Below are 15,880 nucleotides of genomic sequence, written 5' to 3'. Positions count from 1 at the left end.
GGTTTATTTACAGTTTGAGAGAAGCCAACTGAGTCTAATAATGAACAGAATGCATTGTTGAGGCTGTCATTGTCGGCATCTACATGAATATTAAAGTCGCCTACTATGATTATTTTATCTGTACTAAGCACTAAATCAGACAGAAAGTCTGAGAATTCACTTAAAAACTCTGAATAAGGAGCAGGAGGACAGTATACAATAACAAACAGAACAGGCTTTTGAGTTTTCCAGTTTGGGTGTGAGAGACTCAGGGTGAGACTTTCAAATGAGTTATAACTATGTTACAGCTACACACCCAAATCTCATAATTGCTATCATTAAAATGATCTTACATCACTTTTTGAAACAGGCTTCATGTTAATAGGAAATATTCTGTCAATTGCAATATGTTATAACTGTTTAAAGCCTACAAAACAAATAATTGACTCCTGTTTTTGTAACAAAACCTCCTTCCTCACTGCATGTTTCCCCTCCAGCTCTTTGTTGCTCTTTGTACCTGTGTGTAGTCCTGATAAGGCATCAGGGAAATTATGACAAATTTATGTGTATCCTGATAAAAACACAAATGTTAAAATTACATTGTTTGTTTGCTCTATTTAATTTTTAATGAAAAATTCTAAATGTTTTTCCTCCATAATATTTTTACAGAATAATGTGTCAAACTTTTCACAGCATAATTACATTTAGTTACATGCACTTTATAATCATTTTGTGGGTCATTACGTCATTTTAAAGCTGTTTTGTTCTCATGCATTAATTCCTTTATCTTCCATCATGTTTTAAAAGGAGGAGTTCATTTCTAAGTTCCTTACTGACTGATTTCACATTACTAACAGCTGTACTATGGGTGTGTATCTGTCCTTTAAATGAAGCAGAAGAACTCGGCAGCCTCTCTCTGCAGCATCACTACAGAGGTGCTGAAGGTTTTGAATGCTACCGAGGAGCTGATTGGTGAGGCGGGAGGTGAGAGCTACCCCCTGTCTGAGTCCATGAGTACGTCTCCCATCTCCAGCAGCTCGGACACCCGCAGGCTGGACCAGAGGCTGACTAAGATGGAGGAGAATGTAAGCTGAACAGCAGTTACAGTCCAGTCTTTTAACTTCACTGTTGAATTCCTCTCGGAAGTAAAAAGGTGGAGTTGATCAATCCTAATGGAAGCTCATCTTATCCATGCAGGTATACCTGGCTGCTGGTGCTGTGTATGGTCTTGAGGGGGCACTAGGAGACCTGGAGCAGTGTGCTCGCAGTATTCGCAGCGGTACCACAGACACGGAGCTGACTTTCCTGGAAGACCAGGTGGCCACTGCAGCCGCTCAGGTCCAGCAGTCTGAGCTACAGGTATTAGAAGAGATGTTATTTTCTCAAAACACATTAGTTGGCTTTGCACCCCAAAGAGGTGTTTTAAGTCTTCCAACATCAGACATCCTCATCCACATGGCCCAACCATAGCTGATCAGACACCAGCTTTTGTCCAAGTGGCCTGTGTAGTGCACAGATTGCCCCTCCAGATTCATAGCCATCAAGAGGCCTTTCCTGCTGCCACTGTCAGGTTTCTGATGGCTAGAAAACAAAAGGTCCAGTAACACTTGCAGTGTTTTGAACAACTTTAATTAGAAGACAAATGGATTTCTGCATGAAGCCTTCATCAGGGTCTGTTAAAAGCATGCAACAAAAATAAAAAATACAAATTTGTGTTGTGTGCTTTTAACAGACCCCGATGAAGGCTTCATGCCAAGTGTTGATGGACTTTTTTGTTTTTCCCTTGTCTGTGCACCTTGACAGTGGCCGAAGTTGTGCCAGAACTTTCTGCTGCACCAGGTTTCTGATGGCTCTGTCCCGAGCAGTGGCCAGGAGCCCCCGATGTTCTCTGGTCCAGCTTTGGTTTCTCTCCTGCCCTGACAAATGCAATGGCTCGTCTCTCTGTTTGCCGCTGTCAGATGTTGGAGATCCTGAACAAATATTGCAAGATTTACTGCATAAAACAGTATTAGACTGTTTTTAATTGAGCCCTTTTCTCTTTTTAAGATATCAAACATTGAGGCCAGAATATCAGCTCTGAAAACAGCTGGGTTGAATGTGACGGTCTGCAATCGCTTCTTCAAACACAGGCCAAAGGCTAAGGTATCTCACTGCCCTTCAAGTTCCCTAGTGGCTTTCACACTCAGCCTTAATGAGCTTAAGGTGACCAAAAATATCTGGCAAGAGATTTGTCACTGTGAGACAGCTCTAAGTGAAGATGATTTGGTACACTTTAATGTTTTTGAATTGTATATTATAAATACTGTGTTTACAGACTCAAACCCTGGACTCGTCACGTCATCAAAGGAGGAAGCTTCCAGCACCTCCACTGAAAGGTACCCAGCAAGTTTATGTTGCTTATGTCAAGGAAAACTATGCTAAAATACACACAAAGAAAACTCTGTGTATGCAGTGATCTAAATGATGACTTAGTAAACGGTGACAAGTAAAACAAAAATGACTCATTACCTATTACTCATTAAATAAATGTATCAGCACAGAAACAAAATTATTTTTGTATCAACCTTTTTAAGAGGCTGATTCAGTCTGAACTCACACTTACAGTAAAATGCTCCTTTAAATCTCATGTTGAATTAAAGAAACAATACTTTATCTTGGTTATCACTTAACATTTTCAGTAAGTTGAAACTTGATATTTATTTTGTCAATGGATGAAAAAGGACTAAATGGAAGATATTTACTGCTGTGATGTTCTACCTACTACCAGTGTTGGGAAGGCTACTTTTGAAATATAATTTACAGATTATTAGTTACTACCAGCCTATTGGTTGAGCACCAAGCAGAATATAGAGCAAAATGACATCTTTAGCACATAAATAACATGGTGGGGCAGGAGGCTCTTTATTTTATGAGTAACATTAACTTACTTGTAAGTGTTTTCTCAGGTTTGGCACGGGGCATTTCAATGTTGACAGCATTTTCAGTGTTGCTTTAAGAAAAGGCTTTATAGTGTACAGTAAGGTTTAAGTTCTTTTTTTGGTTTCTGCTGTCAAGTGACGTAGCAAAAGATGCAAAGCAACGGAATGAATGTTATATATGCATACAAGCTTTTTATATGATTATATATATTATTTTGTAATTTAATTACATATAGCTAGTACTACCCACTACCTACTCTGTCAGTCACCAAAAGTAAAGTGAGCCTGATTTGTAATGATTTATACGGTATAACATCAATCCATACCCTCATAACCATAAACCTACAGTGTTGTATGCACTTAGTTCTATTGTGTGTGTGTCAAGCAGGGACAGCTAGAGATGGAGGGTGAGACAGAGACCAGGGTAGTACACTTATGGATTTACCCTCAGTTAACATCACACATTTTGCACTTGGCTGCTGAATGGATGTAAAAGTGAATACATCTGCTAGAAAGGGGCTAAATAACTGAAAAGCTCCATTAGATGTAAAGCAGCAGCCAAATGGAAACACACACACAATGCAGGGGGATAAGGCTGTTTTATCAACCAACAAGAAGTCGGTTCCTTTTCATGTCAGTGAATGGCCTTTTTCTGTGGGCCTTTCTGTATTTTCTTTTTGTCTCGTTTTTCTTTTTTCACCAGCATCCACACAATAGCTCTGATTCAGGGTGGCTTTTTCAGCACGGCTCCAAAGACAAACAGCAAGCTGGACAATGGGGCAAAATCAGTGACCAAGACATGTAATCATATCATTGATTCCAGCTTGGAGTGTCCTTTTTATCAGTCCATAATGCAGTATGTTCTAATTTTATGGCTGGGAAGACTGTGCAGCTATATTAGATATCAGTCAGCAGTGTTCAGCTGAATCATATTTTATTAATAAGTCACTTTGAGATTCTTTTTAAAATGCTGCTGTTGATGGTAGAATTTTTTTCCATTTCAGAAAAACTGGAGCCAGAGCAACAGATGAAAGTGTTTCGGCCATAGTGACAGTCGGCAGCATAAGTCCCTCAGGACCACTTTCGAGCCCCAGGGGTGGGGGCCCCTCTCATCCAGTGCCTTGACCCAGCATCTTTCTCTAGCTCCAGGCCAAGCACAGGCCAGCACCAGCTCTGTGTGACCCACCAAGCACTAAGACTCTCAGCTAGGCTCGGCAACATGTCAGTCAAACACCTTGCAGACGACGTGACTGGCTCTTTCCCATTTTTCCATTTTATCTCCGATTTCTTCCTCCTCACCACGCACGTAATACACCAATCAAGAATCACTGAACAGTCTGTGTCTCTGCCTTAAAATCTGCAAACACTCCTCATGACCCAACTCTTGATGTGTACAGACATGTCCATCTGTTTGCAAAGTATTGTGATTTAAAGTACAATGAAGATGTGAAAAAATCATGTGACATTTTCTGTGATCCAGTGTCCCAAAAAGAGGCTGAGCCATGTTTTATACTGCATCTTCTTTCTTACCAAATAAAATGGCATGACAAATTTTATCATAGTACTGTAAGCCCCTTCAGAGCTTTGAACGGCTGTCAGTTTTCACACTATCAGATATTAATCTGATACCTGGGTGATACTGGGTGAAACAAATGCACTTACCAGAAAATAGTGTTTAAATGTGTGAAATATTGGGCTAAAATGTTTTTGTCTTTTCCTACCACTAAAATTGTTAGATGGCAGTAAATGAATACAAAGTACACTTCATAAGTGGCTTATGGTGAATAGCCAAAAGCAAACTAGTTCAAAGTAATTTTCAACATTATTAGAAATATAATAATCTCCTTTCTTTCTGGGAGTTAAATGAGAGGATCCCCACTGTTGTCATACTCTAAATCTGAAGAAACCGCAGTACAGCAGGCTAGTGGTTTGCTTAGCCTAGCATAAAGACTGAAAGTGGAGAAAAGGCAAGGCTGGCTCTGTTCAAAATGTTTTTATTTTATATTTTGGCCACAAGGGGCAGCAGAAACTAGCTCAACACATTAATATATAGCCTCTTGAAAGGCAACACTATGTTAGCATTTGGAGTTTTGGGAGGGAGTTGTACTGTATACCCACCTCAAAAAATATTTGGTTCTGAGCACTTAGTGTACAGTGTGTTTTTATCAGGTTTTCACCAAAAACATGTCCCTGCTCCTGCCAGAAATTGTTTTTACAGTTTTATATATTACAAAAATATTTATAAACTGTTAATATTTTTTATTTTTATTAAGTACAAAAAAGTAATATTTTGCTACCTCTTGTCAGAACCAGGACAGCTGTTCCACTGTTTTCAGTCTTTAAACCAAGCTGAACTAACCGGCTGCAGGCACTGGGTTCGTATTAGACATACAGTACGAAGATGAGAGTGGTATTGGTCTTCTCATGTAACTATTGGCAAGAAAGAAAATAAATGCATTTCCCAAAAATATAAAACTATTTCTTAATATTTTACTAGGGAAGTAAATATTTTACTATTTATTTAGAAAAGGTACTCAATAGTCACAAACACTACAGCCAGAGGCTGTTGGGCTTTTACATTGATATTAGTTAAATATGGTTTGAATAAGTCTGAATGTCAGACAGTCTGAGGTCAACTCTTGTCTGAAAGTGATCTCATTTAAAAAAAAGAAAAGAAAATGCCCCATGCAGTATTCTCAAACAAAAGTCATTTTCCTTTCTGTTAACTTCTTTATTTACTTTAAAACATTGTGGCCTTTTATTTGAACAAAAGTATATTTTCATATTTTCTCTTTGCTGGATCATGTCCAAATGTCTGTTTTATTCAGAAACTCTTGTAAAGATTTTTGCATAATTAAGTCTGATGGGTTGTAAAACAAATGCCATGAAACCATGATTTTGTTTCAAACAATTTATTTTTGTACCTACTGAAAGTTTTATGCAATACCACTGAAATGAGAACTATTGCAAATTAAAGGCTTTATTCAGTCCTTAAAGGAGCCCTCCTCAGCCGGTTCTGTCAGCCTCACTCATGTGTGATGGCTCAAAGTGCTTTCAGCATACGCCTGTGTTTACCATTTGATATCCTGTAGATTAATGACGGTAAATGCTCCAAATACACAGGCGATAACAGGCGTTTGTGGAGCAGCTGGTACAATTCATATTATGTTTGTGTACTCCTTAAATACTAGATTTGAGAGTACTGCCTTTTATGTTTTGGGTTCTTTTACTTTTACTCTGTGAGCACTTACATTGCTGGAACATCAGTTAGCCATCCACATGCTTGTCACAGTTGTCACAGTCCAACCCAGCCTAAGAGCAGGGTTGGATTTCTTGATGGACTGCTTGAACTTAAAGGTGTGATAATGTTCTATGAATGCTCTGCCCCTTCTGTCATTACGTTACTACTGTACAATCTTGTTCTCCAGAGGTATCAATATATAAAAGCATGTTTCAGGTCTTAACAATTTTAATATAAAATTTCCTTTAAGAAGCACAGCAACAAGGGTCCACTCATCAGTGTCATGTATTTTTGATGTAAAAAAATATATTTCATCACAGAATTTAATATATGTATATGTGTGAAAAGATGGATATGATATAGAATAATGTGTGTATTGCCCAATCATAGTTAACCAGTCTTTCAGTGTTGTGTGCAAGAGACTGTGTATAAGTGTTATGAGTTGTAAGACTGGATTCACACAGTCAGTCTAAAGAGCCACTGTAACTGGTCCCTGATACTCAGAAATGAGATTCACACATAGCTAAAAACTATATTACTTTTGTTCCTGTTTAAATCCAGTGTGACTGACTATGGAGAGGTTCATTGTGCACAGCTCCATAGATGAACTTTCACTTTTATGTACAATTGTTTGTTCGAACCCATATGACAAGTTGGGGAAAATATTAAGCAAAAAATACTAATTCTCTATGTGCCACAGTAGTCTGAAATGATGAAATGAATAAAATTTGAAAATGTAGAGCTTTCTTTTTTGAAAAAAAAAAAAGTTTGTTGTGTTACCATTCAAGAAGGAGATCAACATCTATAATCATAACACCCTTATTTATTAATCAATATAGAATACATTTTATGTACAGATACATTTGGAAAGGGAGTTTACTGAGGATCCCATTAACCAAGCTCTTATTACAGACAGCAGAGAGAAATACAGTGAAGAGCTGGAGCAAAACAATAAATAACCTCAAAATAAAAAATAAAGATGTTCAGAAGTTGTCATGGTAACCAATCTCTGTCCTCCCCCTCCAGCACTTTCCTGAGATTCTCCTTGTTTCTGAAGCTGTTGAGGAGGAGCGCCACCATCCTGACGACAGGCTGCATCCCACTGCTACCCAGAGCCTCCACACTGCTGTGTCTCTTCCCAAAACGCCCAATGGGTCTCACCCCACGCCCCACATACCAAAATGGGTCTATCTCTGGACCTGGACACCATATAAGAACATCATCATCATGTATCAAAGCATGGGTTAGTATTAACAGATCTTTCTGAGGAGAGAATCCATGTTTGGAAAAAGGCTGGAGATGCACACTCCATCCATCCATACATCCATATATACATGAATAAGTAATAAATTAATTTAAATATTGAAAGACCAGTATTACTGTCTCAACCAGAATGGTTTTAATGGCAGTGGGTACATTTTGTGCTCCTAAAATGACAAAATAATAACACTATATGGTCATTTTTACAATTTCAGATTTGGCATCTCAGGTTTCAATGTCTTTTTGGATTTTAAATTTCTGTTAAGGTGAGTATAAATTGTTTTCTCAGCTGGGTTGATACTTCTGAGACCTTTATATGGAAATATTTGTTGTTCTTAATCTTTCACTTATTCAAATGACAATAGCAGTGTGAAGCAACACCGATGAACAGTATTGTCATATTTATTATACTATGTCTTCAAGGTAAAAGCAGATTGTACAACCTGCTGTAGTACTGTCCATTACAGTAGAATTACAAAGTACACAGAAAATTATAGCCTATCCTTCAACCTGCTTCCAATCAAATCATTCAAATTATGCCTATATATATACGTCAATATAGTCATATGACAATGACTACATCAGTAATTATACAACTTTTGTTAATTGTCACAATAAAATATTACATTATAAACTAGGCCTATACAGGTTAAATGCGGGATAAATACTTGTTGTATGCTCTTATTTTGAGATCAAATTTACTTCATTGATAAAATTTGAATGTTTAGATGTAGTAATTGGTCCCTTGAGACGTTTTGTAACCCACTGACAACATGTTTCAAATCCTGTAGTGAAGATTAGTAGTTAACACTGGTAAATAATCTCACGCTATTTCCTATTTAGGCAAAACTACGTGGAAACATTGATGTGAAATAAATATGAAAAAAAGTAATAAGTCACTGTAAACACAACTGAGACTCACGAACAAACAGATATGGAAAGGTAATGGAAATATTTATAGCTTATATTTTGGTCTGTCCTCCTCATATCTCCCGATCTCAACACCAGCTTATAAGTTGTAATTGTTTTTTTTTTTATGTTTTTTTTTTTCTTTTTTAAGGTAGCCTTTAATAACACTGTCGGGTCTTACTTCTGTTGTCGACTTTGTGGACAATGTGGAAGTCGTGCTCCACCGTGGTGCTGTGAGCGCTGCTGAGGCTGAAGGAGATGAGGAGGAGCAGCGCCAGAGCTGCGGGCAGCCAGCGGCGCGTCAGGACGCAGAGCCGGACATCAGCCGCTCTCCCAGGCAGCATGCTGTGCAGTCGCTCAAGGCACTAAAGAGGACCGAGCGACGCCAATGAGTGAAAACAGACACCTAGGAAGGATAAGTACAAGAATACCTGAAGAAAGCCGAAACTGATATCATAAATAGTCCACCTTTAAATCAATTAGATTATTATGAATTCGGGTTTGAACTTCCTGATAGGAAGGTCATAGTTATTTACAAGAGATGAAAAAATAGAATAAGATCAGGATTTAAAACTAAAGCTCATTTACAAACACAATATTATTAATTGTAAAATCTGTCATTGTAAATGCCTGTAGACTTATTAGGTTATTCTAGCCTATTATAATTATTCACGCAGCCACTAGGCTAATTACAAGAGCTGAGAAAAGCCACCTGAAATGTGTAACTATCATAGAAATATCATTATAGTATTATAAAATAATATAAATAAATAAAACCTAGGTTATGGTACCCTCACTATCTAATACAGTCACTTTGTCAAGCTTTATCTGGGCTATATATAGCCTATGTATATCCAAAACAGCAGCTTCTTACCCTGAACTTTGGTAACAGGTTGAGGTCAGCTGGCAGAGGTCTGAGGTTGTTACTGTTTAGCAGGTGTTGTGAGGCGTGTTCTTCTATCTAAAAATGAAAATCACCCTAACAGTGTACTCCAGCTTATATATTCATGCTGCTCATGAGGCTGTTGGATGATGAATCAAGAACGTCAGTCACACACTGTGATCCCAGACTACAGGATGCATCGCCCCACTCTCCTCCTCCCACTCCCTCATCCCTTTGAGAATGGAGGTCTGGTTTTGGGACTGTCTGTCATGTCATGTAGCAGTGCATCAGGAAGTCAATGACATGTAACACGGGGAGGACCCACCAGCTCAAGTAAGTCTGTCAGACAGTGCCCCAGAACTGTGGGCATTTTTGATGAACCTTTCATCCATCAGCGTGATTACAAGGGACATGGAAGGACACAATCAGCCATTCCAAAAGCCTCAGTGTATTCTTGAACAGATTGTCTTGTTACCCAGACTTTTACAACTTTCTTAGTAGGCTAATAATCAGCATCAAATAGTAAGATTATACAGTGCCTTGCGAAAGTATTCGGCCCCCTTGAACTTTGCGACCTTTTGCCACATTTCAGGCTTCAAACATAAAGATATAAAAATGTAATTTTTTGTGAAGAATCAACAACAAGTGGGACACAATCATGAAGTGGAACGAAATTTATTGGATATTTCAAACTTTTTTAACAAATAAAAAACTGAAAAATTGGGCGTGCAAAATTATTCAGCCCCCTTAAGTTAATACTTTGTAGCGCCACCTTTTGCTGCGATTACAGCTGTAAGTCACTTGGGGTATGTCTCTATCAGTTTTGCACATCGAGAGACGGAAATTTTTGCCCATTCCTCCTTGCAAAACAGCTCGAGCTCAGTGAGGTTGGATAGAGAGCGTTTGTGAACAGCAGTTTTCAGTTCTTTCCACAGATTCTCAATTGGATTCAGGTCTGGACTTTGACTTGGCCATTCTAACACCTGGATATGTGTATTTGTGAACCATTCCATTGTAGATTTTGCTTTATGTTTTGAATCATTGTCTTGTTGGAAGACAAATCTCCGTCCCAGTATCAGGTCTTTTGCAGACTCCATCAGGTTTCCTTCCAGAATGGTCCTGTATTTGGCTCCATCCATCTTCCCATCAATTATAACCATCTTCCCTGTCCCTGCTGAAGAAAAGCAGGCCCAAACCAGGATGCTGCCACCACCATGTTTGACAGTGGGGATGGTGTATTCAGGGTGATGAGCTGTGTTGCTTTTACGCCAAACATAACGTTTTGCATTGTTGCCAAAAAGTTCAATTTTGGTTTCATCTGACCAGAGCACCTTCTTCCACATGTTTGGTGTGTCTCCCAGGTGGCTTGTGGCAAACTTTAAACGACACTTTTTATGGATATCTTTAAGAAATGGCTTTCTTCTTGCCACTCTTCCATAAAGGCCAGATTTGTGCAGTATACGACTGATTGTTGTCCTATGGACAGAGTCTCCCACCTCAGCTGTAGATCTCTGCAGTTCATCCAGAGTGATCATGGGCCTCTTGGCTGCATCTCTGATCAGTCTTCTCCTTGTATGAGCTGAAAGTTTAGAGGGACGGCCAGGTCTTGGTAGATTTGCAGTGGTCTGATACTCCTTCCATTTCAATATTATCGCTTGCACAGTGCTCCTTGGGATGTTTAAAGCTTGGGAAATCTTTTTGTATCCAAATCCGGCTTTAAACTTCTCCACAACAGTATCTCGGACCTGCCTGGTGTGTTCCTTGTTCTTCATGATGCTCTCTGCGCTTTAAACAGACCTCTGAGACTATCACAGTGCAGGTGCATTTATACGGAGACTTGATTACACACAGGTGGATTCTATTTATCATCATTAGTCATTTAGGTCAACATTGGATCATTCAGAGATCCTCACTGAACTTCTGGAGAGAGTTTGCTGCACTGAAAGTAAAGGGGCTGAATAATTTTGCACGCCCAATTATTCAGTTTTTTATTTGTTAAAAAAGTTTGAAATATCCAATAAATTTCATTCCACTTCATGATTGTGTCCCACTTGTTGTTGATTCTTCACAAAAAATTACAGTTTTATATCTTTATGTTTGAAGCCTGAAATGTGGCAAAAGGTCGCAAAGTTCAAGGGGGCCGAATACTTTCGCAAGGCACTGTAGATGCAAACAGTTCAGGTTCACGTGACACAAGAATTGGAAAAATAGCATTTCAGACAGTGACAGCAAAACCACAATATCAAAATGACTCAGGAAGGAGTGACACAGTGAGTATAAATGTCAAAATACATGGCAACACAGCCCAGAATTGATCCAGACAGCCAAAATGAAGATGTGCATGAACATAACATACAGGGGTTTTGGTGTAAATTGATTTTGCTTTGCTCCAATTTTGATGATTTTCTTGTTATTCTATAGTAAATATAGAGTTTGGACAAAAGGTTTGCATGAAGTCAAAAAATAACTGACAACAATTTTGTTAATCAATTAATTGTTTAGATCTTTTTCCGAGTAAAGATACCAAACATTTGCTAGTTCCAAACTCTCAAATGTGAGTTTAAGTCACTGTCAATCCCTGTGTGTCCACTTTTCTAAAGAACCTTATAGACTTTGAATGGAATTTCATTGGCCAGTAAGCGATCTCAGCCCAGTTCACATCAACACAACCAAGGTTAGTTTCCAGTTTTTGATAAAAATGAAAATCACCCTAACAGTGTACTCCAGCTTATATATTCATGCTGCTCATGAGGCTGTTGGATGATGAATCAAGAACGTCAGTCACACACTGTGATCCCAGACTACAGGATGCATCGCCCCACTCTCCTCCTCCCACTCCCTCATCCCTTTGAGAATGGAGGTCTGGTTTTGGGACTGTCTGTCATGTCATGTAGCAGTGCATCAGGAAGTCAATGACATGTAACACGGGGAGGACCCACCAGCTCAAGTAAGTCTGTCAGACAGTGCCCCAGAACTGTGGGCATTTTTGATGAACCTTTCATCCATCAGCGTGATTACAAGGGACATGGAAGGACACAATCAGCCATTCCAAAAGCCTCAGTGTATTCTTGAACAGATTGTCTTGTTACCCAGACTTTTACAACTTTCTTAGTAGGCTAATAATCAGCATCAAATAGTAAGATTATACAGTGCCTTGCGAAAGTATTCGGCCCCCTTGAACTTTGCGACCTTTTGCCACATTTCAGGCTTCAAACATAAAGATATAAAAATGTAATTTTTTGTGAAGAATCAACAACAAGTGGGACACAATCATGAAGTGGAACGAAATTTATTGGATATTTCAAACTTTTTTAACAAATAAAAAACTGAAAAATTGGGCGTGCAAAATTATTCAGCCCCCTTAAGTTAATACTTTGTAGCGCCACCTTTTGCTGCGATTACAGCTGTAAGTCACTTGGGGTATGTCTCTATCAGTTTTGCACATCGAGAGACGGAAATTTTTGCCCATTCCTCCTTGCAAAACAGCTCGAGCTCAGTGAGGTTGGATAGAGAGCGTTTGTGAACAGCAGTTTTCAGTTCTTTCCACAGATTCTCAATTGGATTCAGGTCTGGACTTTGACTTGGCCATTCTAACACCTGGATATGTGTATTTGTGAACCATTCCATTGTAGATTTTGCTTTATGTTTTGAATCATTGTCTTGTTGGAAGACAAATCTCCGTCCCAGTATCAGGTCTTTTGCAGACTCCATCAGGTTTCCTTCCAGAATGGTCCTGTATTTGGCTCCATCCATCTTCCCATCAATTATAACCATCTTCCCTGTCCCTGCTGAAGAAAAGCAGGCCCAAACCAGGATGCTGCCACCACCATGTTTGACAGTGGGGATGGTGTATTCAGGGTGATGAGCTGTGTTGCTTTTACGCCAAACATAACGTTTTGCATTGTTGCCAAAAAGTTCAATTTTGGTTTCATCTGACCAGAGCACCTTCTTCCACATGTTTGGTGTGTCTCCCAGGTGGCTTGTGGCAAACTTTAAACGACACTTTTTATGGATATCTTTAAGAAATGGCTTTCTTCTTGCCACTCTTCCATAAAGGCCAGATTTGTGCAGTATACGACTGATTGTTGTCCTATGGACAGAGTCTCCCACCTCAGCTGTAGATCTCTGCAGTTCATCCAGAGTGATCATGGGCCTCTTGGCTGCATCTCTGATCAGTCTTCTCCTTGTATGAGCTGAAAGTTTAGAGGGACGGCCAGGTCTTGGTAGATTTGCAGTGGTCTGATACTCCTTCCATTTCAATATTATCGCTTGCACAGTGCTCCTTGGGATGTTTAAAGCTTGGGAAATCTTTTTGTATCCAAATCCGGCTTTAAACTTCTCCACAACAGTATCTCGGACCTGCCTGGTGTGTTCCTTGTTCTTCATGATGCTCTCTGCGCTTTAAACAGACCTCTGAGACTATCACAGTGCAGGTGCATTTATACGGAGACTTGATTACACACAGGTGGATTCTATTTATCATCATTAGTCATTTAGGTCAACATTGGATCATTCAGAGATCCTCACTGAACTTCTGGAGAGAGTTTGCTGCACTGAAAGTAAAGGGGCTGAATAATTTTGCACGCCCAATTATTCAGTTTTTTATTTGTTAAAAAAGTTTGAAATATCCAATAAATTTCATTCCACTTCATGATTGTGTCCCACTTGTTGTTGATTCTTCACAAAAAATTACAGTTTTATATCTTTATGTTTGAAGCCTGAAATGTGGCAAAAGGTCGCAAAGTTCAAGGGGGCCGAATACTTTCGCAAGGCACTGTAGATGCAAACAGTTCAGGTTCACGTGACACAAGAATTGGAAAAATAGCATTTCAGACAGTGACAGCAAAACCACAATATCAAAATGACTCAGGAAGGAGTGACACAGTGAGTATAAATGTCAAAATACATGGCAACACAGCCCAGAATTGATCCAGACAGCCAAAATGAAGATGTGCATGAACATAACATACAGGGGTTTTGGTGTAAATTGATTTTGCTTTGCTCCAATTTTGATGATTTTCTTGTTATTCTATAGTAAATATAGAGTTTGGACAAAAGGTTTGCATGAAGTCAAAAAATAACTGACAACAATTTTGTTAATCAATTAATTGTTTAGATCTTTTTCCGAGTAAAGATACCAAACATTTGCTAGTTCCAAACTCTCAAATGTGAGTTTAAGTCACTGTCAATCCCTGTGTGTCCACTTTTCTAAAGAACCTTATAGACTTTGAATGGAATTTCATTGGCCAGTAAGCGATCTCAGCCCAGTTCACATCAACACAACCAAGGTTAGTTTCCAGTTTTTGACCTAGATTATATACATGTTCTCCTGTCTACTAAATATGCTACTCACCACTTGAAAAATTTGGGCATTTATGCTGTAGAAGAGAGAAAAACTATGTGAACCAGAAAGGAATATGTTCACTTGTCCCATGACAGGAGTGTTCTTGTATATGTTCGGTTTTGCCTTTTAAGGTCGTTTGTATAAAACGGTCAGCAGAATATTGGCAGACACTTGATCAGGTCTAATCTGAAAGGACTCAAGAGTATTCTTTTTCTGTTTTAAAATAACCATTTAAGTTCAACTAAGATTTAACCTAAGACTGTTACCTTAGTTTGAAGGGAGGATGTGTCTTGCCAGTGTTGTGAAATTTATTGTATTATAGTGACTTGTCTTATTGAGCAACTTTTTGCATAAAGTACTATTCAGGTCTGACTGGCTAGATTTTACACTGCCTAGATAATGAAAACAAAAACAAACAAAAAAGAGGAAGAAAAAAAAACAAATGGAAATCTTTTTCATATTGTTCACTTTGTCTAAGCATCTAAGTCTTTTGCCTTTTAGATTAACGATTGGACTTGAAGTTATTTTTCAGTGCCACTGACAAATTACGAGTAAAAAATGGAAACTAACCTTGTTTTTACTGTTTATTTACAGGACAAGCGTTTATAGTGATCCAGCTGAAATAAGTTTTCTTCACATCCTATTCACTTCATTTGTAATTGCACAAAATGTTAAAATTATATTATTGTCCTGTGCAGCATGTGATGTAAATGGCTGTATGTGTGTGTCCGTGAGTGTACAAGCATGTGCACAGCTTCACCCCAGGTCAACAGGGAAATCAGATTGTATGATGCAGAGTATGGCTCCATTAATGAGCAGGTTAATATCTGAGGATGAGTAATCACAACACAATATGAAAACATTCATGAATAATGTGGCAAAGTTAATTTATGACAGGGAGCCCTTATTGGAAAATCAAGTTAGTGATAGTTTTGCCCAGTCACAGGCAGGTGTGTCAGGTTTGGTGCTGTGCAGAAAATACATTCAGAGGCAATTTATATGGCCACCGTCCATGCGTGTGGACTTAGGTTCCAGTTTATACAGAAATGCTCCTAAAAAGCATGGAAGTAGACATTTTATTAGGGTGGCCACGCTTAAAATCTGATTGGTCATGCTAAATTTTATTGAACATCATTTGCTGTGCTTAATACATATATATAAAAAATTCAAATGTGGCACCCGAATGGCTTCGTCTCACCTGTGTCATTTGTGTTTCTTTGATGCACAGAGGACCATCAGTTAAATCACAGCATAGGGCACATGTGTCAAACTCAAGGCCCGCGGGCCACATCCGGCCCCCGCGAGATCACTTTATATATTTTTTTTTTTTTTAAATGGCCCGGCCA

General features: G+C 38.7%; 2 protein-coding genes across 6 annotated transcripts in view; one reads left to right on the top strand and one right to left on the bottom strand.

Moving 5' to 3' along the window:
• The window catches only part of myripb (myosin VIIA and Rab interacting protein b), a 46,026-nt gene extending 40,133 nt beyond the window's left edge, over nucleotides 1–5,893 (top strand). For 4 of the 5 annotated variants that reach the window (XM_020609575.1, XM_020609573.1, XM_020609577.1 and 1 more), the window contains 5 exons: nucleotides 873–1,064; nucleotides 1,177–1,338; nucleotides 2,026–2,121; nucleotides 2,294–2,354; nucleotides 3,902–5,893. In XM_020609575.1, the coding sequence (XP_020465231.1) occupies nucleotides 873–1,064; nucleotides 1,177–1,338; nucleotides 2,026–2,121; nucleotides 2,294–2,354; nucleotides 3,902–3,945 (555 nt within the window). In that variant the 3' untranslated portion in view covers nucleotides 3,946–5,893. The remainder of the gene's footprint in view (nucleotides 1–872; nucleotides 1,065–1,176; nucleotides 1,339–2,025; nucleotides 2,122–2,293; nucleotides 2,355–3,901) is intronic. The other variant, XM_020609574.1, reaches the window with a different exon arrangement.
• A 1,068-nt stretch (nucleotides 5,894–6,961) lies between these two features.
• On the bottom strand, nucleotides 6,962–9,311 carry prlh2 (prolactin releasing hormone 2). The gene is made up of 3 exons (XM_020609642.1): nucleotides 9,182–9,311; nucleotides 8,489–8,713; nucleotides 6,962–7,337 (listed from the first exon to the last, which is right to left on the bottom strand). Exons 2-3 carry the CDS (start codon nucleotides 8,649–8,651, stop codon nucleotides 7,132–7,134), a joined length of 369 nt encoding a protein of 122 aa, XP_020465298.1. The 5' UTR covers nucleotides 8,652–8,713; nucleotides 9,182–9,311; the 3' UTR covers nucleotides 6,962–7,131.
• Between the last annotated feature and the right edge of the window lie 6,569 nt (nucleotides 9,312–15,880).

This window comes from Monopterus albus, unplaced genomic scaffold (assembly GCF_001952655.1).
Source record: "Monopterus albus unplaced genomic scaffold, M_albus_1.0 scaffold100.1, whole genome shotgun sequence".
Taxonomy (NCBI): Eukaryota; Metazoa; Chordata; class Actinopteri; order Synbranchiformes; family Synbranchidae; genus Monopterus; species Monopterus albus.
The sequence above is the reverse complement of the archived record's forward strand: the minus strand, read 5'-3'. Positions and strand labels throughout refer to the sequence as shown.